Source organism: Labeo rohita, unplaced genomic scaffold, assembly GCF_022985175.1.
Source record: "Labeo rohita strain BAU-BD-2019 unplaced genomic scaffold, IGBB_LRoh.1.0 scaffold_76, whole genome shotgun sequence".
Lineage (NCBI taxonomy): Eukaryota > Metazoa > Chordata > Actinopteri > Cypriniformes > Cyprinidae > Labeo > Labeo rohita.
This window is the reverse complement of record NW_026129700.1, coordinates 236,045-261,115: the sequence shown is the minus strand read 5'-3', so window position 1 is coordinate 261,115 and position 25,071 is coordinate 236,045. Positions and strand designations below refer to the sequence as shown.

The window sequence follows — 25,071 nt, the reverse complement described above, 5'->3', positions numbered from 1 at the left end:
AGCAATATCTTTGTCATACTATCCTTGCATCTGTTAAAATTTATAGATAATTTACCCACCCCCTTGTCATCCAAGATGTTTAAGTGTTTTTTTAGGCAAACATTTCAGGATTTTTCTCCATATAGTGGACTTCAATGGTGCCCGTGAGTTTGATCTTCCAAAATGCAGTTTAAATGCAGCTTCAAATGGCTCAAAACAATCCTAGCAGAGGAAGAAGGGTAAACGATCAGTTATTTTCTAAAAACATTATACAATTTATATACTTTTTAATCTCAAATGCTTGTCTTGTCTAGCTCTGCATAAACTCCCATCTCATTATCTCTTCCAACTTCAAAATCGCTGGTTTACCTAATTATCTATTAATTTTTTGTTCTGGAGGGAAACTTCTCATTTAAGGGTGATTTCCAGTGACAGCGCTGCTCAGTGCATTTATTGGTAGCATCTTACAAGGTGTTGAAAGTAAAAATAACGTCCTTGTTTACAACTCTGCTTTAGTCTCTTTCAATATAGAAGTCTTTACTGCTGACTCACTCATAAAAACTTAAAAACTTAAAACGTCTCTTGTCGCCATCCAATGATGAAATAATGTAACTAAAATCACCATTATGAACATACACCATTTCTCTATACTAAATACTAATATTACTGTTATTTATATAAAATATTATTTTTAGAATTATAAAACAACAACAGCCACCATAAAAGTTGCTAGGCAATTCATTCAAAAACACAAAGGCAGCACTCTGATATAATGTGTGATATAATATAAAGACGTGATGAGATTTTGCCCTCAGCCAGTACTATTTGCTCTGGAACAAATAATAGATTAATGAGACCAAAAACTGCCAGATTTACCCAAAACAAATAATATCTCACATTTAACTATTAACTACTAAAGAGACATCAGAGCCAGCAAAAATACAGAAATTCTGGTTGAGGTAAGGATAATCTTGGTGGGTTCATGAGCACTGTATGGCCACTGACGCCCTGGAGCTCACATCTCTGAAAATGCCAACGCAAATTTTCAAATAGAAGTTATCTTTATTAACAAACCACATATACTGTAAAAGTTTTCAACTTAAAAACTTAAGTTTAGCAGCTGCCTTAAATTTTTTAAGTTAAATTAACTTAAAAGTCATTTTAACTCATTTTATTGTAGTTGATTTAACTTACAATTTTAAGGCTGCTGCTGAACTTAAGTTTTTCAGTTGAAACTGGTGAAAACTTTTTACAGTGTATTGTACAGTGTCTAAACAACTACATTCTCACCTGAACAACTTAAAACTATATCCTGTGACACAAAAACAGCATTTTTATAAATTTATAGAGGATTTAGGTATCCACCATGACACTCGCTGTGCGAAATACCGTAAGTGTAGTGATACAAACGGTGAAACGGTTGGAGTTTTGTTATTACTAGAATATCGCACACCTGGAAAAGGCTCTCAGTCAGTCAGATTCGAGAAACATAGAGAACTGTTGTATTAAATTGGCTATAAATGCTGGTTTATGCATTTATGTCGATTTATGTTGAGCGTTTTTGTGTTTTAAAAGAGCTGTAAAGAAATTGCATTCCAATCATATCACCTTCTCTCAATTTCTATACGTCCTGATTCATAAGTTGTTGCTTTGAGAAGAAATGCAAGTGATGATTTAATGTGACGAGGATTGATCTATTGCCGTTGCTGTTTACCAAGCATTTGGGAGAACACACAGCCAGCAGATGGAGAGAGAAATTACATGTTCTCTTTAGACTGCGCTCAGCTGCTTGGCATGATTTCAAATAGACAACAAGATAGAAGAGGACAAAACGAAAGCCTGTGGATATGTGTGTTTTCTAAATGTCAGTATAGGGAAAGGAGCCTTTTATTTGTATCCCTGGAAGAATGTAGCTTTGGTAAACACGCAAATTGTGCTTTACACAACTCTCTCTTTGAAAGTGTCTCTATATCATTTCGTAATAATCACTCATGAATACTAATAGTTACTGAACCTCAGACTACATCTATTTGAAATCCAACTTGAGATATTCTTTAATTATAAAATAGAAAGGCAATTGCTTTCCAAGTTCTGCCGTTTTGCTCAAATACGGGGATTTTATCACTATTATTCAGGCTGGATCAGTTGATCTGATATGGACTCTAATCTGTATGCATTAACAGTTCTGGCCTAATTGCTTTTCATGGTACATACTGAGACCTACTGGCATGAGAGTAGTGTGTGGTCAGAGCTCTCTATTTATCAGACAGTCTGCAAATACTGCATGAAGGAATAGAATAAATCCTCTTTATTATTGTTTTCTAGGGTAAATGTCATAAATTATTACACAGACCTCTAGAATTCTTGACTTTATTCCACAGTCAAATATTTCTGAACAATGAATGCTAACCTTGAAAACGCTGTAAAGCTGACCAAAACATCTGTTTCGCAGACATCTCTTTCTTCTGACATAATACAACAATTTCACTTCAAAATAAATATTTCATGCCTGTTTATTTATTTATGTTAGCAGGATAGTTTACCCCAAAATAAAACTTGCATACAGGTCTTGTAAGACTCTGAAGAGTTTATTTTATTATTATTATTGCTATAATTTCTGTTATTATTTACTTATGTTGTGTCAAACATGTACAAGTTTCAATCTTTGTTTCATGTACACAAATTAAGACAATTTGAAGAACACTGACATTGAATTGTATAGACAAAAAGAGACATTTTTTAAAAATATGTTCTTTTTTTGTTTGTTCCAGAGAGGAAATTACATTAAAAAAATACATAAAATTTAAGCTAAATAATTACAATATACATTGCTGCTTGAAAGTTTGTGAACCCTTCTGTTCTATATTTATGCATAAATATAATGCAAAACATCATGAGATTTTCACACAAGTCCTTAAAGTTGACGAAGAGAATCCAGTCAAACAAACAAGACAAATATATATATATATATATATATACTTTGTCATTTAGTTATTGAGAAAAATGTGTTAAATATTTCCATTTCAAATTAACTGCTAATCCTAGAGATTCACATACTTTTGCAACTTAAAAATATTTAACGCTGGATCATTTTTGATAATAAATAAATGACAAAGTATATATTTTCATCTCATTTGTGTAATTGGGTTCTCTTTGTCAATTTTCAAAACTTCTGTGAAAATCTGATGAACTTTTTGGTCATATTTATGCAGAAATATAGAAAATTCTAAAGGGTTCACAAACTTTCAAGCAGCACTGTATATTACAATATATTAAATCATATATGTTAATGTAATGCAGTATAAAATGTTGCATACATTTTTAGATCAGTTTTTAAGTTCATTAAATTTATGAACAATTAGATTCAAAGGTTTACTTAAAAGATTTATGTAGATAGGCAAACAAAAGTGTTATATATCTGCTGAAGTGACCACATGTATAAAAGCTACTCGCCAACAGTAAAGGAGAGTAAGAACATGGAAGAGACGAACATGACAACAACTGCATTTTATATCAAAGGATCCATTAAGCATCAGGGTGCTGTGTCTCAGAAAGGAAGATACACGCTTTCATCTCTTTACCTGGAACACTGTGGGACTGGAATAATGGAATAAAGCACATTCATATTAGAAGGTAAGTTATAACTAATCACGTAATCATAAGCAGTACAGAGGGAATTACAGATGTCACTGTTGGCAGATCATTAAAAACGGACTCTCAGCCCAATAATAAATCTAACTTTAACAAAGTAAACCTCAAATGTAAGAGCCTATAAAAAATTCATTATGGTCGGGCAGCCGTCGTTTCTGGTGGGCATACTGATGGCTGTCTGTCTCTATTCCTCTCTCATCCTTAACCCCTCTGAGTCAACAAAAGGGCCTTGGGCATGGGAAAACATACTTAGAAGTACTCTGTGTGTGTGTGTAAGGAGAGGGAGTTAAAAAATCACTTTGCCTACAGCATTCTTCTCACACACAGCACCTATTAGAGAGCTTAACCATCAAATCAAGCCTGTCTTTTCTGAAGGGGTCAAAGGGTTATGTATAGCTTACTCTACATAATATGCTTTTGTTGACTCTCAAGAAACCCTGAAGTTAAATATGACAATCTTATTTTGAAACTAATGTAGATTTAATTCCAGAGATAATTACAAACCGTGGTAAAATTAGCGTTACTCAGTGAGGACGAGAGACCGGCAGCAACTGCAGCAAATAGTTAAAAAAAGTCTTTTTTGCTCACCAAGGCATTTATTTGATCAAAAATACAGCAAAAACAATAATATTGTGAAATATTTTTTACAATTTAAAAGAACTGTTTTCTATTTGGATACATTTTAAAATTCAGTTTATTCCTTTGTTGACAAAGCTGAATTTTCAGCATCATTACTCCAGTTTTCAGTGTCACATGATCCTTCAGACCCCAAAACTTTTGAAGGGTAGTGTGTGTATATAGTTTTATATTTTAGTATACAAATATTAATGTTGCATAATATTGTTTATTGAATTATTTGAAGTAGACTATCTAGTATCTAGACAGCATTAGATTTACAGAAGTATATTTATTTATACATTAGAATTATGTATTATATATTCTTATACTGTGTAGATACCTATTCAGTCTATTTTAAGTAATAAATAATTTAATTGACTATTAATATTTGGTAAAAAAAAAAAAAATATATATATATATATATATATATATATATATATATATATATATATATATATATATATATATATATACATATATTCAAAGTAAATAAAGCAATATTTTATATAAATTACAAATAAATATTATAATGTATGAATATTCTTGGAATTTGTGATACCTTTTAACCTGATTTACAATAATACTTAAATATGAAAAGTGTTTAAAATAATAAATAAAAATATTGTATAGTATGTAATAAAAAAGATTTTACTGAATTGGAAAAAAAATGCTTAATGCACATTATCATCTACATGAAGACATCAGATAATCAATATATTTCAGTAAAAAGGGCTTCTTCCTCATGCATCCTTCAGATATGTTCTGTGGGACCAAATGCACTTTCCTGTGTATTTCTAAAAGACATCTACTGCATAAAACTAGATACGATGGGAATTTGTTTGGGGAGAAACAGAGGCACGCAGACAATGAGAGATACCTGTCAGGTTCTTTAGGCCGAGCTGTCTAAGGCCGAAGTAGCCATCTCGTCTGTAGTTGAGAAAGATTGCCAGGGAGTAGCGTCCTTCGTACAGTTTAGTGCCACGGATGATCCGCAAGTTCTCCAGAGGAAGATAGTCGAACTGGTTCAGAGCCACCAACACATAACCCGTCACCTCACGGATGGACTGCGGAGATACATATATTCTGTTAGACACGATTAAGCTAAATACGCTGAATTTAATTTGTCATTTTTTGTGAAATGTAGCCAAAAGTATTAAAAAGTATTTTACTCTCACAGAATAAAGCATCACATTAAAGCTCTTTCAGCAGAGATTTGTCCTCTGCTTCCAGTTCCACGAAGACTCAATGCCCTCGGTCATCATGGCAATTGAGCAGCACCAAAAGGACGACTAACGAGACAGCCTTGATATAATTTGAAGAGATAATGGCCCAAGAGAGCGCTGGACCCTCCCTCTCCACACCCACATCAATCATGTTGACATCCAATCAGTGTTTCATACTGCGTATCATTAGCAGGCACAGAGGACAGGTCTATTTCATGCAGAAGAAGTCAATGTGATATAGCTGTACTGATCGGACACACACATACTGGAACTATAGTTGCGGAAATCCATCTGAAGAGCTGACCAAGCATATGCTGACAGCTGTCACCTGCCAGTCACGATCACTGGAAGTGCAGATACTGCGTTCTTGGATACTGGATTCTGACTGGTCAATATTAAAATGATCCACTAAATATTTACCATTAAAGGGATAGTCTACCAAAAACAGTAAATTCTGTTATAATTTATTCATACTCATGTCATTCCAAATTTGTTTGACTTTCTTTCTTCTGTGGAATGTAAAAGAATATTTTTTCAAGAATGTTTCGGTTTCCACTGACTTCCACTGTATGGACGAAAAACACAATAGAAGTCAAAATATCGTCTTGTACTCTATGTTTCACAGACAGACAAAAGGAAGCAAGGAATGATGGAAGGATGAAAGGAAGGAAGGAAGGCAGGAAGGACAAACAAAGAAAATAAAGAAGGAAGAAAGAAAGAAACACACAAACAAAGGTAGGAAGGAAGGATGAAAGAAAGAAAGAAAGAAAGAAAGAAAGAAAAAAGAAGGGATGTAAGGAACAAACAAAAGAATGAATGAACGAACAAAGGAAAGAAGGAAGGAAGGAACAAACAAAAACATTCGGATGAAAAAAGAAAAAAGAAAAAGAAAGAAAGAAGGAAAGAAAGAAAGAAAGAAAAAAGGGAAGGAACAAACAAACAAAGGAAATAATAAAGGAAGGAAAGAAAGAAAGAAAGAAGGAAAGAAGGAAAGAAGGAGGAAAGAAGGAAGGAAGGAACAAACAAACAAAGGAACGAACGAATGAACGAACGAAGGAAAGAAGGAAGGTGGGAAGGAAGGAAAGAAGGAACAAATGAACGAACGTATGAACAAACAAACAAAGGAAAGAAGGAAGGAACAAAGGAAGGAACAAAAGAAAAGAAGGAAGGAGGGAAAGAAAGAAAGAAAGAAAGAAAAAAGGAACAAATGAATGAACAAAGGAAAGAATAAAGGAAGGAAAGAAAGGAAGGAAGGAAGGAAGGAAGGAAGGAAGGAAGGAAAGAAAGAAAGAAAGAAAGAAAGAAAGAAAGAAAGAAAGAAAGAAAGAAAGAAAGAAAGAAAGAAAGAAAGAAAGAAAAGGAAGGAAAGAAGGAACAAATGAACGAATGCATGAACAAACAAACAAAGGAAAGAAGGAAGGAACAAATGAACGAACGAACAAAGGAAAGAAAGAAAGAAAGAAAGAAAGAAAGAAAGAAAGAAAGAAAGAAAGAAAGAAAGAAAGAAAGAAAGAAAAAGAAAATCTTTAATGCCATAGTAGAAACATTTTTGGACATACAGCATGGTAATACCATGGTAAACAAACTGTACTGTGGTATATCTCAAAGTAATGTAGCATTTCCATCTGATACAATCACTCTACTATAATAATACTGTAGTAGTAACTGTCTTTTTGTGAGTCAATCAAGTTTTAGTATAATTATTATGGAGGAGCTCATTCAATTCAAGCCATCTGCGTTTCAAGTGATAGTTGTTAGTAGCTAAAGTAGTCTTAAATCCAGCATATCCAAAGTGTGGGCAGAAAGTACGATTTCTATTGTCCTCACATGACACGAGAGACAATGAACAGAGGAAGACGTCCGTAATCAGTAATTACCTTGATTATACCTTTCAAATGGGCTGAGTGATGAGGAACAAATAATAAATAAAAGCAGCACACTATGGAAAAACAAAAACAAATTGAATACCTCCATTGCACTACTAAATAGAAAAAAATTGGAGCCAGATGTTTTGCTCCAGTACATCTCTTGTATACTATTTGCACCATGTAGGCTTTGTAAATTTAAGTTCAATCACATGTTCAATAACATCTACCTGTGTCAATAAAAGCCTTTAACAAACACAACAAATTTACACATTTGCTGGTTTGAATCTCATCTCACAGGTAGGTCTTTCAGGGTTGCTTGGGGAGGGGCTCCTCAGGGATCAGTTTTTAGACCACTCCTCTTCTCCATATCCACTATATCACACACCTCAATCTTTCATTTCAACCAGATGATCCAACAGTAGCCCCATAGATCTCAGACTGCCTGGTGGACATCTAGGCATGGATGAATAAACATCACCTGCAGCTCAGCCTGGCAAAGACTGAGTTTCTTGTCTTCCCTGCCACTCCAACTCTACAGCAGGAGTCCCCAAACTCAGTCCCGGTGTCTTGCAAAGTTTAGGCTTAACTTGCCTCAACACACCTGCCTGGAAGTTTCTAGCCTAGTAAGACCTTGATTAGCTGGTTCAGGTATGTTTTTTAATTAGAGTTGGAGCAAAAATTTGGAGCTTATATATATATATATATATATATATATATATATATATATATATATATATATATATATATATATGTATATGGAATATATAATATGGAAAATTTTATCTGCTTGACAGGATGAGATGAGATGCATACATACAATTTTCCAAAATCCAACAACCAAATTTTTTTTTTTATCTTTTCTTTTTATTAAGCTGCACAACTTTTTTCAAAATTGATAATAAGACATATTTCCTGAGCAGCATATGAGCATATAATAATTTCTGAAGGATCGTGTAACACTAAAGACTGGAGTAAAGATGCTAAAAATTCAGCTTTGCATCACAGGAATAAATTAGATTTGAAAATATTTTAAAATAGAAAACAGTTATTTTAAATTGTAATAATATTTTCATAATTTTACATTATTTTAATCAAATAAAAACTAGCTCCTGGAAGGCCGGTGTCCTGCAGAGTTTAGCTCCAACTTGCCTCAACACACCTGCTTGAAAGTTTCTAGCATGCCTAGTAAGACCTTGGTTTTTAATTAGGGTTGGAGCTAAAATTTGGAGCTTATATATATATATATATATTTTTTTTTTTTTTTCCTGAAATCAGAAACATTGGTAAACCATTTTCACTACATGACTGATCTCATCCTGTCAAGCAGATACAATTTTCCAAAACCCAAAATCTTAGCAAAGAGAAAAATAAATAAATAAATAAATAAATAATAATAGTAATAATAATAATAATAATAATAGTAATAATAATAATAATTATTATTATTATTATTAAAAGCCAGGGGTTTTGCAACAGTGCTTCAACATACATTAAAGTACAAACACCCCTAGGCCCAAGCTGCTGTCACACCGCGAAGACACAGTAGGTCACAATCTCTCACCTAACACAGAAAAAAACTACCTCCCTCCGAATACTTTTAGCTCAGTAATGAAATCAAACACACCCACACACCAAATGCTCTTTCACATTATACACCTGTATTTTTCCTGTAGGCATCATTAGAATTTTACATTTGTTTTTGAATTTTGCAATGTGTATTCATGGGGTTTGGAAACAAACCACGTCATGGAGTCCAGTTTTATATATTCATCTTCACACTAACCATGCTGACGTTCATGTGTTGCCTGAAAAAATAATGCCAGCATGACTCAGTCTCTCCGCCTGAGCAGCTGAAAAATAGCTGGACCTGTCCGTACATTAGGCTGTGGGAAACAAATTGAACAAACCGAGCAATGTTTTTAAAGTCAAGTTCAAATGGGCGGATGATTTTGCCACTTTAAAGGTACCATATTCTGTACTTTTGAGGCATTTTATGCTATTTTCTTTTTTCCCCTGAAGTCCACTTCTAAATGCTAGCCAAGGTTTCGAGCACCAAAACCACTCTTTGGTTTTTTAAGACTATTTTCCTTTTCAACTTCTAGGCATTTCAAATAAAATAAATTGATCCAAGATTAACCACAACAAGCAATACTCATTTCTCGATGACATCAAAACTAAAACTATTCAATTATAAATACAGTACAAAAGCAAAAGTCAAGTTCCCTTTTGGGACCTTTTACCTCTGGAACCATACAGGTGTAAGTAATAGTTTCTGTTTTATTAACATTAGATATTTTGGAGCATGCTAAAAGTGATGCCTTTACAAGTACAAATCCCACGCACCAACAAGTCTTAAAACGCTCTGTAGTATACAAAAGAAAAAATACCCTGCACACACACTTACTGAAGGCAAGCCGGCAACACTGACTTGTTATCATCACCGCTGAGTGAATGTGGTAATGATAAAGCTGAGAGGGCAGCAATCACCCGTTTTGCATTCCAGCCCAAGAGCAAACGATATAAATGTCAATGTTAAATGCAATCTATTTGTTCCACTTTAGCAGCAGGTGACATAACAACACATGTGCTTGATCAAAACCAGCTGTGACAGGCTAGATATTAAAAATCCATGGAGAGAAACAATTCAGTCAAACAGCTGAATACAATATCAGGAACACAGGAGGCTTCACCATACTCTCATTATAGGATTTTGTCAGAGGATCTGTGAGTGTCAGTCATTATGCTGATTTTGGATCATCACCATTTCAGATCTGCCTCAAATGGAGGGGTTTATTTAGGCTATGGATGAATTAATAGAAAATTAATTGAGCACGCAACCCATAGCATTATGCATGCGCTATGGCAATGACGTCTCACATTGATAGTTATGTACAGATATGTTACAGCGATTCATTACTGTTTTGTACATGTCACATTAATGAGCTGGTTGGGGGGGTCTCAAGACCATCATTCTGGATGTGACTGTCACTTGTCACCTGGATTGTCATTTTAACCAGCGGACTAATAAAACAACGCAAAGCAACAGTGTAAAAGTAGCCCAATTCCAAGGGAAAACCACAGATTTGGCAACACTGCCTGTTAGTAAATGTGCTTGTAGGTGTGTGTTACAAAGTGTGAACTTATTGTAAACAATTCATCCATGCATGCATGTTTTGGCCTCATAACTCAATCTTTTGGTGAAACAACAGACTTTTCTCTGGTATACACTACCAGTTAAAAGTTTTTGAACAGTAAGATTATTTTATGTTTTTTTTTTTTTTTTTTTTTTTTTTTTTAAGAAGTCTCTTCTGCTTACCAAGCCTGCAAACACAGTAAAATTTTGAAATATTTTTACTATCTAAAATTGAATATGTAACTGAATATATTTTAAAATGTAATTTATTCCTGTGATCAAAGCTAAATTTTCATTACTCCAGTTTTCAGTGTCACATGATCCTTCAGAAATCAGTCTAACATGCTGATTTGCTGTTCAAGAAACATTTATTATTATTAGCATCATCATTATTATTATCAATATTTAAAACAGTTGAGTTAATTTTTTTCCCGGTTTCTTTGAGAAATAGAAAGATCGAAAGATCACAATTTTTCCGAAACACAAAGCTTTTGTAACATTATACACTATACATTCAAAAAGCTTGGAGTCAGTATTTCTTTTTTCTTTTTTAATTATAGAAATTAATACTTTTATTTAGCAAGGATGATTTAAATTGATCAAAAGTGATGATAAAGACATTTATAATGTTACAAAAGATTTCTATTTCAGATAAATGCTGTTCTTCTAAACTTTCTATTCATCAAAGAAACCTGAAAAAACTATTCAACTAATCTTAACATAATAATAATAATAATAATAATAATAAGAAGAAGAAGAAGAAGAAGAAGAAGAAGAAGAAGAAGAAGAAGATTTTTTTTTTTTTTTTAAACAGCAAATCAGAATGTTAGAATGATTTCTAAAGGATCATGTGACTGAAGTAATGATGCTAAAAATTCAGCTCAGAAATCACAGGAATAAATGACATTTTAAAGCATATTCAAATAGCACACTGTTACTTTAAATAGTAAAAATATATCAAAATTGTACTCTTTTTGCTGTATTTTGGATCAAAAAAATGCAGGCTTGGTAAGCAGAAGAGACCTCTTTAAAAATCTTACTGTTCACAAAATTTTGTATGCTGGTCTTTTCTATTCAGTTAGTCTCTGTAAACCCCTCCCCTCACATTCAAATCTGCCTTCGTCCAATCAAAAACAGAGGAATTATCCCTGCCCTACATATTTTCTTTTCCAATGTGAATGTACATCACAGTACAGCAGATTTTTTTTTTCTTTAAAGCCTTTAAGATCCTATAAATGCCTTCATTAAGATGAAAAAAAAAAAAAAAGAGAGAGAGAGAGAACTCAGTAATAGACTTGGTGTTTGCGGACACACGCAAAGATGACTGAGGTTGCTTCAAACAATTATGAATGTACACTAAATTGGTAGCTTAAACGGTCAGCATTTCTCCTTGTGATGCAGGGAAAGATGGAGCCTTATTCAGATAAATGGTGATCGCTCAATTATAATTCGCTTTTATAGTCATACCTTTTAATATAATAGCAATCATGGGAATTCCTGGTGCCTGTAATTGCTCTCAGGAAATTATTTCACCTCTGAGACCTTGCCACAGTGCTGTGTCGGATCTAATAAGAAACTGCAGAGGCTAGAATGGGAAACAACAGTGGCTTTCTAAAAAAGGCCAGAAGTTATTACTAACTGCTGATACGTGATCAGTTTTGCCCTTTACTTTCAAAAGGGCTGGGATTAAGTGCAATCAGGTCAGAGACTGCCACTAAAACAGCTTCAGAGCTGAGATAAAATTAAGGCCTATATTTTATTTCCACATTAGCTTATGCATTTTATCAAGACTACATATGCGCTGTGTTCAAAACTGCCTCACTGTCTACTTTCTAGGCAGCTACGGACATTACCGTTCAAAATGTAAAAGGTAATATTGTGAAACATTGTTACAAGTTTTAGTGATAAACAAATTTTAATAAAGTTTACATTTTAAATTCCTGTGATGCAAAGTTGAATTTTCAGCATCATTAGTCTTCAATGTCACATGATCCTTCAGAAATTGTTCTAATAATGCTGAATTGCTGCTTAAAAACAAAACAAAAAAACAACAACAACAACAACAACAACAACAACAACAAAAACTGAAAACAGCTGTGCCACTTAATATTTGTGAAAACTGTGATACATTTTTTTTTACATTTATATAACAAAGTATTTTCTGATTTTCTGAAACTCTGAAGTCTTTAATGCATCCTTGATGATTAAAAGTATTTATTAAAACATAAAAAACTTTTTAATTTAATTTTTAAAAATGTCTTTAATTTCTTTCTTAAAGCAAAATTAATTACATTAAATATTCATATTTATATGAGAAAGAGATTCAACACTCAGTTAATTCCACACTGTAAAAATGATGTGATTTTAATAGTAAAAGACTGTAAAAATGTTGTAAAAAAGACCTGTTAATATGTCAGCAGTGTAACAGTAAGCATAACTTACATTTCATGTAATTTTACAGTAATATACTGTTATATTTACAGTTTTTGGAATTGAAAAACAGAATTCACAGAATTCCCTGTGTGACATTTTACAGCTAATGCTTTTTCATTAACTATGTTTCTTTTTTTTTTTTTCTTATCATTTATGTACATTAAAGTTTTAGATTACATCTAATTCATGTTTATTGCATTGCTTCAGTAACATTTTGGATAAAAATGTTGCCACGCTTTCCCGGATTGTATAATCTGTGAAGAATATACTGTATGCAATGCTGCCTTAGATTTAAGCCAAAGTGATGTTATCTTACTGTTTAGTGCAGCACACCATTTTAGGAACACACTTATAATGTCTAAACATGCTTTCTAGGTAGGTAGCATACTAGAGTTTATAACCAAGCCAATGTATAGCCATGTCGGCACGCATGAACTGTAATAGAACAGGACAAGCTGTTGGGCTGCAGTTTCCAGCAGCATCTCAAACATCAGCTCACCTTAGCCATCCTCCCATCTGTTTACCCACTAATAAGGACACAACTGCACACCGCTGCAGGGCATTGGACACAGAACTATCCATCATGCAGTTGGGTTCATCCTGACCCTATATATGTGGCCTGTGCATTATCACAAACTGAAGAGTTTAACAAGCCTTGGCCTGTGCTCGAATATTTGCTGTAGGAAACACATCCTCGAAATGATACAAATATTACCAAGTCTTGCGACTACCATAATATTTCCCATTTTAAAAGTGCTGTAGACAAAAAAAGCAGGAAAGTAATAATAATCTACTAGAACAATCCTAGGCTGGATAGCAATAACGGACCACCCCATGGGCCTGTTTTTTTTTTTTAGTCTGAACGTAACTTTCGGAAAATGGAATTGTTTGAAAAACAGCTTTTTTTACTGCTTGTGTAACTGTGAATTATTAGCTTTGTTCCAAAAGTTAGTGAGCTGCCTATTAAAGAGCACAGGCACACTTACAGTTCAAAGTCAGGCTCAAATGAAAGGTAACTTGTAAGATGGCTTGGATACTTTGTTTTAGCATCATCCTACGCATCCTTTGTATAAAAAGCAATCCCAAAATGCACTGCGATGAGCTCAGTGAAAATTCAAGTATAGAGAAGTCAAGATTATAAATATAAACCGCTGCTCAAAAGTTTGGATTTTGAATGGTTTTTAAAGACGTTTCTTATGCTCATCAAGGCTGCATTTATTTGATCAAAAATACAAAACAGTCATATTGCAAAATGTTATTACAGTATAAAATAATTGTTTTTTTAAAATATAATTAATTCCTGTGATGCAAAGCTGAATTTTCATCAGCTGTTACTCCAGTCTTAAGTGTCACATGATCCTTCAGAAATCATTCTAATATGCTGCTTTATTATCAATGTTATAAACAGTTGTGCTGCTTATTTATTTTTTGGAACCTGTAATACTTTTTTGATCAATGAAAGGTTAAAAAGAACAGCATTTATTTAAAATAGGTTTTCTAACAATATACTGTTCAAAAGTTTGGGGTCAGTACATTTGTATTCTTTCCTTTTTTTGAAAGAAAAATATGTTTATTCACTAAGGATGTGTTAAATTAATAAAAAGGTGATAGCATAGATTTACATTGTTAGAAAAGATTTATATTTTGAATAAATGCTGTTCTTTTTAACTTATTATTCATCAAAGAATCCTGAAAAAAAGAATCACAGGATCCAAAAAAATATTTGGCCAACACTGATAACTCTAATAATAAATCAGCACATTAGAATGATTTCTGAAGGACGATGTAACACTTCAGACTGGGGTAACAGATGATAAAAATTCAGCTTTGCATCACAGGAATAAATTAGATTTTAAAGTATATTAAAATAAAAAAACAACATTATTTTATATTGTAATAACATTTTGCAATATTACCATTTTTTTTCTGTATTATTGATCGGATAAATGCAGCCTTGATAAGCATAAGAGATTTCCTTAAAAAACATTACAAGTCTTATTGATCCCATACTTTTGAGCGGCAGTGTACACTGCTGGTAAAATGTTTTGAAAAAGGTCTCTAATGCTCATCAAAGCTGCATTTATTTGATCAAAAATACAGTAAAAACTGTAAAAATAACATTATAATTTAAAATATATATTTTCTATTTTAATATATTCTAAAATATACTTTGTTCCCTTGATGCAAAGCTGAATTTTAGGAGCCAAAACAGTTGTGATGTTTAATATTTTTGCAGAAACCAAGATACTTTGACAAGTATAAAGTTCCCAAGAACAGCATTTAAAAAAAATAATGAATTGTAACAATGTAACAGTTTGTAATGGCCTTCACTATCACTTTTGATCAATTTAATGCATAATTGCTGAATAAATGCATTAATTTCTTTCAAAAAAAAAAAAAAAGAAAAAAGATATACATATATAAATGTATAAATTAATAGAGAAAACTAAAAGAAAAACTTTTAAACTATGAAATATCTTTTATTAATTGTAAGTAGAGTCTCCTATGTAAATCACTATTTGGGTTGCTGCCTATATGTAGAGGGTTCAAAAACTGGTCACGTATGAGGTTCCATCTCTGTTTGGATGCTGTCTTAGAAGACAGCTGTCTATATTGGCAGTAGACAGTAAGGCAGCTCATTAAATGTTGGAACAGACCCATTGTGTCATATAAACAGGGCCATGGGACACCAGTAAAACAACGAAAAGGCCAAGTAAATCATTCAATGACAGTCAGAGTTCTGTAACACAGAAATGTATATTTATGAAATGTATTATGGGGTTTGTAGCTATTTATAGACTATGCAACTTGGCTGAGTCAGCCTGAATTACCATAGTAAAGTAGATTCACATTTGTGGTTCATATTCTGGGATAGGAGAAACTAGTTTAACATCTTTTCTATCTATCCACAATTACTGTATATGGTTAGCTAGCTTCATGAAATACTATATAATGTTTTGCTGAAAATTTGCTCTCTCTCAGGCCATTCGAGATGTAGATGAGTTTTTCTTCAGCGGAACAGATTTGGAGCATTACATCACTTGCTCACTCACTGCAGTGAATGGGTGCCATTAGAATAAGAGTCCAAACAGCTGATAAAAACACAATAATCCACACAACACTTTAAAAACAAACAAACAAACAAACAAAACAAAAAAAATCACTGCAGAGGATCGATTTGTGAGCAAGTGATGTAAGATGAAGAAGCAAACTCATTTACATGTTGGATGGTAAGTAGATTTTCAGCAATTTACACTTTTGGGTGAACTATTCTTTAAAAATAGTCTAAGAAAGTAACAATGCTAAACATCTTACATAACATTCTTTTTCTAACATTGATTCCCTGTGAATCATGAGGCTTTTAAATGAGCAAACGTCAAACAAACATATAAAATCTTGCATGCATATTCAAGAAATGAGTATATAATTATCAAAAAATAAATGCAACTCAAACACACTTAAATTGCTAATGCTGCAGCAATGAGTTAGTGAAGTGCAAGCCTTAACAAATGACTCACTTAATGCTCACAGTAACACTCGGCTCTGCACCGAAACTGCTTGAACCTCTCACAGCGACAGAGTGATAATGAGGCAGAGCTGTTAGCACATCACAGTGATTAATACTTCCTCCAACAGTCCTACTCTTACTCTGGACAGTATATCACTGAAAACCCTACTTCTACATTATATTTCAGTGTGAAAATGCAGGATGTCTAACACCGAAGAGCAGAAATCCACAAGTCAAGTGGCTTTTTGTCTCACTCACCAGCTAAATTACAGCGCCCATTTAAATTCACATGTAAGTGCGCAAGTGGCCCTTACTGAGTCATACAGATAGGAAGGGTGCAGAAAATATAAATATATGTTTTGAAAATTAAATAAAATGCAAAAAATAGAGGCCACATGAATGCACTCGTTTTTTTGTTTCAGTTAGTTACTGTATTTATTTTTTTTTTAAAAGTACTTCACATTAAATTATATTAAACTGATGCATAAACATGACTAAATGTATACTTTGAATACAATGCAAGTGGCTTTGGATAAAAGCATCTGGCAAATGCATAAATCGCTTCATGTCTAGCACTGTCTTCCTTCCTTTGTTTATATATTTCCTGTTGATGCAGGAAGTTCAGACAGGACACATTTTCTACTAAAATAGCTAATAGCATTTCATCACAGTCATGAACAATGTTTTTCCAATTGCTTTTGTTAATCAGAGGAAGGAGGGACATTCTCATTCAGGGAGTATTTGATTGGACAAAAACTTGGTCTGTTTTCCAGAAAAAGAATGACTGTAAATTTGAAATTTGCATTTAATTTTTTTTAACTTGCAAAGACACATGGACTACACTGAACAAAAAAGCACAATTTGTTGAGTCAACTTTTTTATTTGTTACCCTGCTGCCTTAAAAGTTTAAGTTCAGTCAACTCAAATAAGTTTAGTCAACTTGAAATGTTAAGTACAACTTACGTAACAAAAAAATTGGTTTATTAAACATAAAAGCTGGGCTTGTTACCCAGCTGCCTTAAAATTTTAAGTTGAATCAACTCAAATATCTAAGTTGTCACTTACTACAACTTTCAAAATTTCAAGTTGACTAAACTTTTCTGAGTTGACTGAACTTGAAATTTTAAATCAGCCAGGTAACAAATTATTTTAAGTTGACTCAACAAATTGTTTTTTACTGTGTAGTACAATACTTTGCTATATCATTCTGTTCAGTCCTTAAGAGCAGAATTTGGACATTACAATTTAATAGCAGAAATAAATCAGAATTAAATCAGCAGCATAAAACAGGACTCTCTGGAAGCTGAATTTAAATCTGAAATACATATGTGAACATCCCTGAGAAAACCAGTGAACAGAACAATCACCTTTCATATGGATGAGTTTGATTAATGACCAATCACAGTCCTGCCTACATTCTGTACAGGAAAGCAATTTGATTTCAAAGTATTTTAATTTAAGCAAAGCTGTTGAATTTTAGAGAATGGAGATAAAAAATAAATAAAGTCAGCATTAAATGGTGTTTGCAACCCATTTGTAATTTGAAATATTTCTATGTGATATTCAGTGTAATTCATTTGGTTGAAAGGTCTTGGTGATGTCAGCCAAATGAAAAGTAATTTCAGCCCTCAAATTAATGCTTTTTTTTTTTTGGTGAAAAACATTTAATGGAAAAAAAAAAAAAAAAAAAAAAACAGAAAAAATGTAAAATAAGACCAAGAATGCGCATTAATAAAGTAAATAAGCCAATTTTTACTTCATGTTGACTGTAAATGTGTCTGATATAAGCAACCTAACAGAAATGAAACCAGACAAAAAAAAAAAAAAAATCAAAGAGAGTATGTTTCCATGTAACCTTTAAATTTAGATGCTAGAAAATATTTTATTATTTGATTATTTCACAGAAGCTTTATTTCCTGACAAATGATGACACTTGTGTTGATGTGACTACCAGAAACATCTATAAAAATAAAATTACATACTATACAGATCACTCTAATCAACATTTTAAGCACATACACACACAAGCACACACCTAATTTGACCGTGCACTGAAATAATTATCAGCAAATCTAATTAAATTTCATGTTTCAACAGTTTTGGGCAGTGATTCTACAAATCGTGAAGACTTTGATCCAATCTGTGAAAGTAGAATCAAATTTATTCTTATTCTCAAGTCACTAATTAACAGGAAAAAAGTACCCTTTAACTGCAAGGCAAGGGCAAAACTGAAGGAAAAATAAAAATATATTTCATATAAAAATATATTTCAAGATGAGAGCAGCTTTGAATTAAAAACAGACTGAAAATTATCAAAGAGCTGGATATTGAAAAACATTAATGGTTTATGGGGAATTTTAGATATCTGACCATGATCACTAAAATAACTAACTGTCTATACGTGAAATGTTGTCTCTTTTCTGTCACATGTAAAGAATTTCAACATAACATAATCAATGTTCCTAATATCATAATATTTAACTATTAAAAGTTGAATGTAGGTTCAGGATTTGCATGCATATATTTAAAAATTCACTTTTAAAACACTTTTTGTATCCAAGGCAAGCATCTCAATATAACCTTAACATATTTTTATTTAGAAAACAAGTGATACGATTATTTTTAGTGATATTTATTATACCGCAAGTGCTGCTAAATAAGTTTAACTAGTATTGAACCTTGACTATTCCTTATATAACATAACGTGAAACAAATATGTAAAAAACCTCCCTAACGCATTCCTCTGAGACTGCGGAGCAGTAGATTGTTCTATGCGCGTAATACCTAAATGGCTTCAAGACAATTTCAACATCCTCACTACTGCCTGAAACCACTTCAGTCTTCACAACGACCGTAGAGACTGGAGTGAATGACCCATGTAAAAGAACAAGAGCCAGCCAGAACAACTGAAGCATTATTATACCGGAGTAAAGCCCCATTGTGCTGAAAATCCTGCTCGGCCTGCAAAAAACGACACGACTGAACAACATCAACCCACGTGGTTTACATTTTTCACATATTTCAGTTGCAAACGAAGGCGATTATTTGTCTCTGCTGCGCTTACAGGGGCACATCAAGTATGCTGGCATGTAACAATCAGGTGGCTTGATGAGACTTTAATGAGCTGTCAATCAAAGTCTCAGGCATTCTAACCTACCACAGGATGCGATGATGCTGTACATTTCTTATTACAATATAATAATACATGTTTCTTGAGGAGCAAATCAGCATATTAGAATGATTCCTGAAGGATCATATGACACTAAAGACTGGAGTAATGATGATGGAAATTCAGCTTTGACACCACAGGAATAAATTAAATTTTAAAATATTATAAAATCATAATAATATTACTACTTTACTACATTTTTCAAATACCTTCTAAACAGCAATCTATGTACATCTTTAGACAACTGTAAAGCAATACACTTATCAACAGCTCCATCCATGTATATGAGACAAACAGACAAATCAATACCTGAAAAAGATTGTGTGTTAGACTGCATCTAAATATATTACACTCTTCAAATCAGCTTGACAGAAACAAAAATTTTACCCAACTTTATTTCCTTAACTTTAAACTAGTGTTTTTTTCCATCCTCTTTTTCACTGATTAGGAATTTATTAAGAAAGATACAGAAACTTGAGAGTGGTTTGATTAATTTCCCCCATCTCTGATCACTACACTACACTACATTTGAGATAATCAAAGGAAATCAGCCCCTATTCTCTGCAGGTCCCAAAATTACCCTGATATGTAAGAGCAACATGAGAAGAGAACAAAGATTATAACATGTCTACCAAAAAACAACAGCCTAGACCAAAGGTTTTCGATCTTTTTGACTTTTTAGCATTTTAACTCTTAAAATTTAGCATATTTAAAAAAAAAAAAAATATATATATATATATATATATATATATATATTAAGAATCATTTAATAATTTAAAGGACTATTTCACCCAAAACTTAATTTTTAAAATCATTTCCTCACCCAAACCTGTATGAGTTTCTTCTGATGAGCACAAAATAAGATATTTTGAAGAATGTTATAACCAAACAGTTGACGGTAGCCATTGACTTCCACAGTATGTAAAAAAAAAAATCTTCAAAATGTCTTCTTCCTTATCAGAAGAAAGAAACTTATTTGCTGTCAGGTTTGAAACAATTTGAGAGTAAGTAAATGGTGACAAAATTTACCAACTTATAGACCAGTAAATAAATAAATAAGATTTTTTTCAGCAGAGACAAAAAACAAACAAACAATAAAACATTTATTTCAGAAGAACACTCAAGAACACACAAGATTTGATTTTATTCAGATTGTGTATGGGGAAAATGGGTTGTAAAAATGGCACGTGACTAAAAGCATTTACAACATATTGAGCAGACCGCACTAACTCTACAACCTCATTTTCATTTGCATCAAATTAAATACGCCATTTACTCTGACAAAAATCTATAATTTGCCTATTGGAGGAGCCCTTAATCAAGCCCTTCTTCAACTGGGCCTATAATGACTTCCATAAAATGCTGTAAAAAACCGCAATGATAATCTCACCTTGAGGAAAGACAGGTTGCGGTTTCTTTCAATACTGGTGATCTCCAGATTACCCATGACCACCTCACAGTTTTCATAGAACTTGCGAAGAGTTTTGTACTGCTGGTCCAAATCCGACAGCGTGCTGAGCTTGTTATCAGTGCCAGGACAGACTATAAAGGAGAAAAATAGAGAGAAAACAGGTAAAGATCAGAAAAACAAAAGATGGATCAATGCAAATAATTCCTCAATAATCTATAGTCTTGCACAAATACCAAACACTGAATAACTGCAGCTATGAAAGCCAACAAAAATTAGGAATAAATAAAAAAACTAAAAAAGGTAAGTTACTGGAAACCTTCCAAAGCAACATTAGGTTCTCTAAACAATGTGTGCAGTGTCCTTAGGCCACAATCATAAATCTTTTTCTCCATATGGACGCTCCAGCATCGCACATATTGTGTGAAAAGACACAGGTCATTACTTCAAGAAAGTAATTAGCCAAATTACTGAGCGAAGGTTCATGTGCGTTTACGCTTCCACTGACCTGCTCTTGCAACTCTAAACATCTGCCATCCACAACAACCAGATAAAAGAGGCATTTTCTGCTTTTTCAATTAAAAAAGCCTGTGTGCCTGGCAACGGTGTTAACGCCAGCTTCTCTTTATTTTCGCCCAGCTGAGCACTGAGGGCTGTACGGCAGGTTTTAATGAACTATTTGATGAGTGATTGTTCCACTGATCCCAGAGACTAATCCTGGCTTGGAATCTCAGCGATGCCAGGCTTCAATCGGGCATTGCAACTCCTGTCTTTGTTTCAGGCTGAAATGACCCAGTAAGATTCACTCTTACCGAAGGATATTGCATGGTGTTTCATGCACCTTTTTGAAAGGTAAAGAGGAGTGTAAAACTGCAAGGTATAACAGACTTCGCATGCTTTGGATGATGCAAAAACAGTTTATAAACGACAACTAATTGCACCGGTTTAACCACACTGTGCTATATTTATTGTCATAAGGATAGTGTTCCATTTTTGTGTCTTTTTTTTAGTCTCTGAAGCTATGAGGTGTATTTATTATAGAATTTCATGCCTAAAGGCATCATAAAATGGTAAATCATTTAACTTCCATATTCCCAAGTAAAGCAGAATATTCTTTAGAAAATAAAATAGTGTACTGTAGTTTGCAACTGTGTAAATTTCACACATTTAATTCTATGTTAAAAAGCATAGCCATTTATTCATTTTTCATTGAATTCTTTTCAAAACTGTCCTGGAGTGTAAAAATGGCCCCAAAAATGACCTGCAGATCTGTTGGGCAGCAGGAAATAAACAGTCATAAACTGAATAATAAAATGAATAATAAAATAAAAGGTTTAGAAGGTTGCACTGGTCAGACAATCAGACAGATAATAGATAGATAGATAGATAGATAGATAGATAGATAGATAGATAGATAGATAGGTCTGGCTATGCAAAACGAACTTGACACTAACTAATTGAGATAATTAATGAGATTACTAACAGGATTATTGACTTTTTTCTCAGTAGTAAAAGCAAAGACAAAAATCTAAGTAAAAGTCCCCATTTGTTGCCCATTTAATTGCTTTCTTGGAGAAACAAATGAAAAATGAATGAGATATTCTCTTTCTTCTCAGTTTTTAAAAAATACCAAGTTAGGTCACATCTCTGTCAAAACCTATAGGAAAAACTCTAAAAGATAGATAGATAGATAATAAATAAATAAAATGCCACCAAAAGATTTCTGAAGACATTGAGTTCCTCTGAAACTCTCACATATTTGTTTTCCTATATTTCGAGCATTTTGTTTTCCTATATTTCGTGAAAAGTGAGCATCGTCTGCATGGTACAGTATTTTCTCTTTTTTACAGACTTCATAAAAATTCCACACCAATTACATTTTGGGAAATGATTGCAATGCAATTTGTATGCAATTCAGAAATACAGATCACCAAAATAAAACCTTAAACCAGTTTCAATTTATAGCCAGTGGAACGGTGCATCTCTAGAACCCCAAACTTTCCCACACTGCTGATTTAAAACAAGCTGGCAGTTCTTCGAGCTCTTGCGTGCCATCTGAACTTGCCATTCTTGTTTCGTGTTGGTTCGTAGAGCGTCTCTTCTTATTGTCTTTCCTGCCGTGGTGGTTAGCATTGCGTTAGCGTGCGCCCCCTTTTGGATTTATCGCCTATGACTGACTGTATTCATCATCTGGCTGCAAACGAACCATGACGTCCATACTGTGATGGTTGGGATGAATACATGTACACCCCTAATAGATAGATATTGTAGATAGATAGAACAACTAGGTCTGCACAAAATCTGTCATTTGGTAAAAGGTAACTAGAAATGTCATTTTTACTTCTTTTGCATTTTAACTGTTGTGATGTTTTAAGATGTCCAGTGTGCATTTCCAGGCTCTGTGTAGAACCAGTGGAGATCTATTGTTTGTGTGTGTGTGTGCTATTAGCGATGATTTCCAGGGACAGTGATGAGTCTTGGCTGAAGGAGCTGTGAGGGCTAACAGGCACAGGAACAGACAGGCCCCTTTAACCCTGGCAGAGATGTCAGACTTGACATGCAATTAAATACACCTATTTCCACCCATCAAACACCTTCCTGGGTCCAGCCTGAACCATCTGCTACATCAGCTGGCCCATGCCTGCTGAGCACCACAAAACGGATTATTGTAAACGTGTGTGTGAGTAGAAAGTACATGTCCAATGATTCATGTGAGAATGCTTATGTGTGCCTTTGTGAAACACATGGCCATTAGTTTCCTTTGGCAGGAAATACTCACGAGTATGTCACTTTTGCATCGGTATTCATGATTCTCATGAATCAGTATTCAAGTCTTTCCTAACCACCTTTACATTTCATGTTTTTGAGGTTGTTGACCACAGTATAAGAATATAAAATATTCAATGTAAATTTAGCATTAATAATAATAATAATAATAATAATAATAATAATAATAATAATAATAATAATAATAATTATTATTATTATTATTACAAAAGTTGTTTTGTAATGTAATTTAATAAAAAATGTATAATAATATAAATAATATTTATAATTTATATAATATCTAATGTAATATTTTATTAAATAATAACAAATACTTTTTTATTAAAATATAACAATAAAAAATATTCAGTGTAATTTCAGCATTAATACTACTACTACTAAATTATTATTATTACTGGTACTACTGTTATTAATACAAAATGTATTATTTTATAATAAATTGTTTAATATTTAATATTTTAATATAAAATTAATGTTTATTTTAATATATTTTAATTAAAATAATATTCAATAAAAATATGAAATTATGTTGATAGCAATAATGAAGATTACTTCAATGCAAGTCAGCTAGTGTACTGCTTACAATATTTAGAATATTTAATGTAATTGTAGCATAATTATATATTATATCACTTTTTTAATATAGAAAATATATATTATACATTATTGATATAATATTACTATATGATTAATCATTAACAAAATACTACTAATAATAATATAAAAATGTATACATAAAAAAATGATATATAAACAAACTTATGTTGCAGTAATGAAGATGGAGTGATGCGTACTGAGGCAAACCAAGAAAAACTTGCTCAAGCAGTGGGAAGAAATAAGAAAATTGACTTTAAAGCTGATCAATAAATAATTCTATATATCTGTGGTCTAATTATAGCCTTATGTGGCCACTGGGCAGATGGTGATGCTGTAAGTGAAGGAAATAGTAATAAGGAGAAATTGAACCCTTGAGGGAAATTTTAGATGAAAAACTGGTAAATAAACGGTATACTCCTAATATGAATCATGCTATTTTCAGACAGTCAATAACTTTAAAAAAGAGTAACTCACAGCATCAAATTACACTAGCATTTAGATAACAAACAAGAAAAAGTAATAAACAAATCATAAACAAATCAATTCATGATAGTTATTTTACATTTTACATGCTGTAACATTACTGTGAAGTACGCTAAATTCTCAACAGACAGCCTTTACTGGTGAATTGTGATGGTAATCTACTATAAGACATTGTCAAATCAGGTTAAGCAGAGAAAAAGTTTTAATTGCAACT

General features: G+C 32.8%; 1 protein-coding gene across 1 annotated transcript in view; it reads right to left on the bottom strand.

The window, feature by feature from the left end:
- Positions 1-25,071, bottom strand: part of si:ch73-383l1.1 (receptor tyrosine-protein kinase erbB-4) — a 178,018-nt gene that overhangs the window by 65,698 nt on the left and 87,249 nt on the right. Inside the window, exons 2-3 of the mRNA XM_051104636.1 lie at positions 20,973-21,124; positions 5,126-5,312 (exon numbers count right to left, since the gene is read on the bottom strand). Of these exons, the coding sequence (XP_050960593.1) occupies positions 5,126-5,312; positions 20,973-21,124 (339 nt within the window). The remainder of the gene's footprint in view (positions 1-5,125; positions 5,313-20,972; positions 21,125-25,071) is intronic.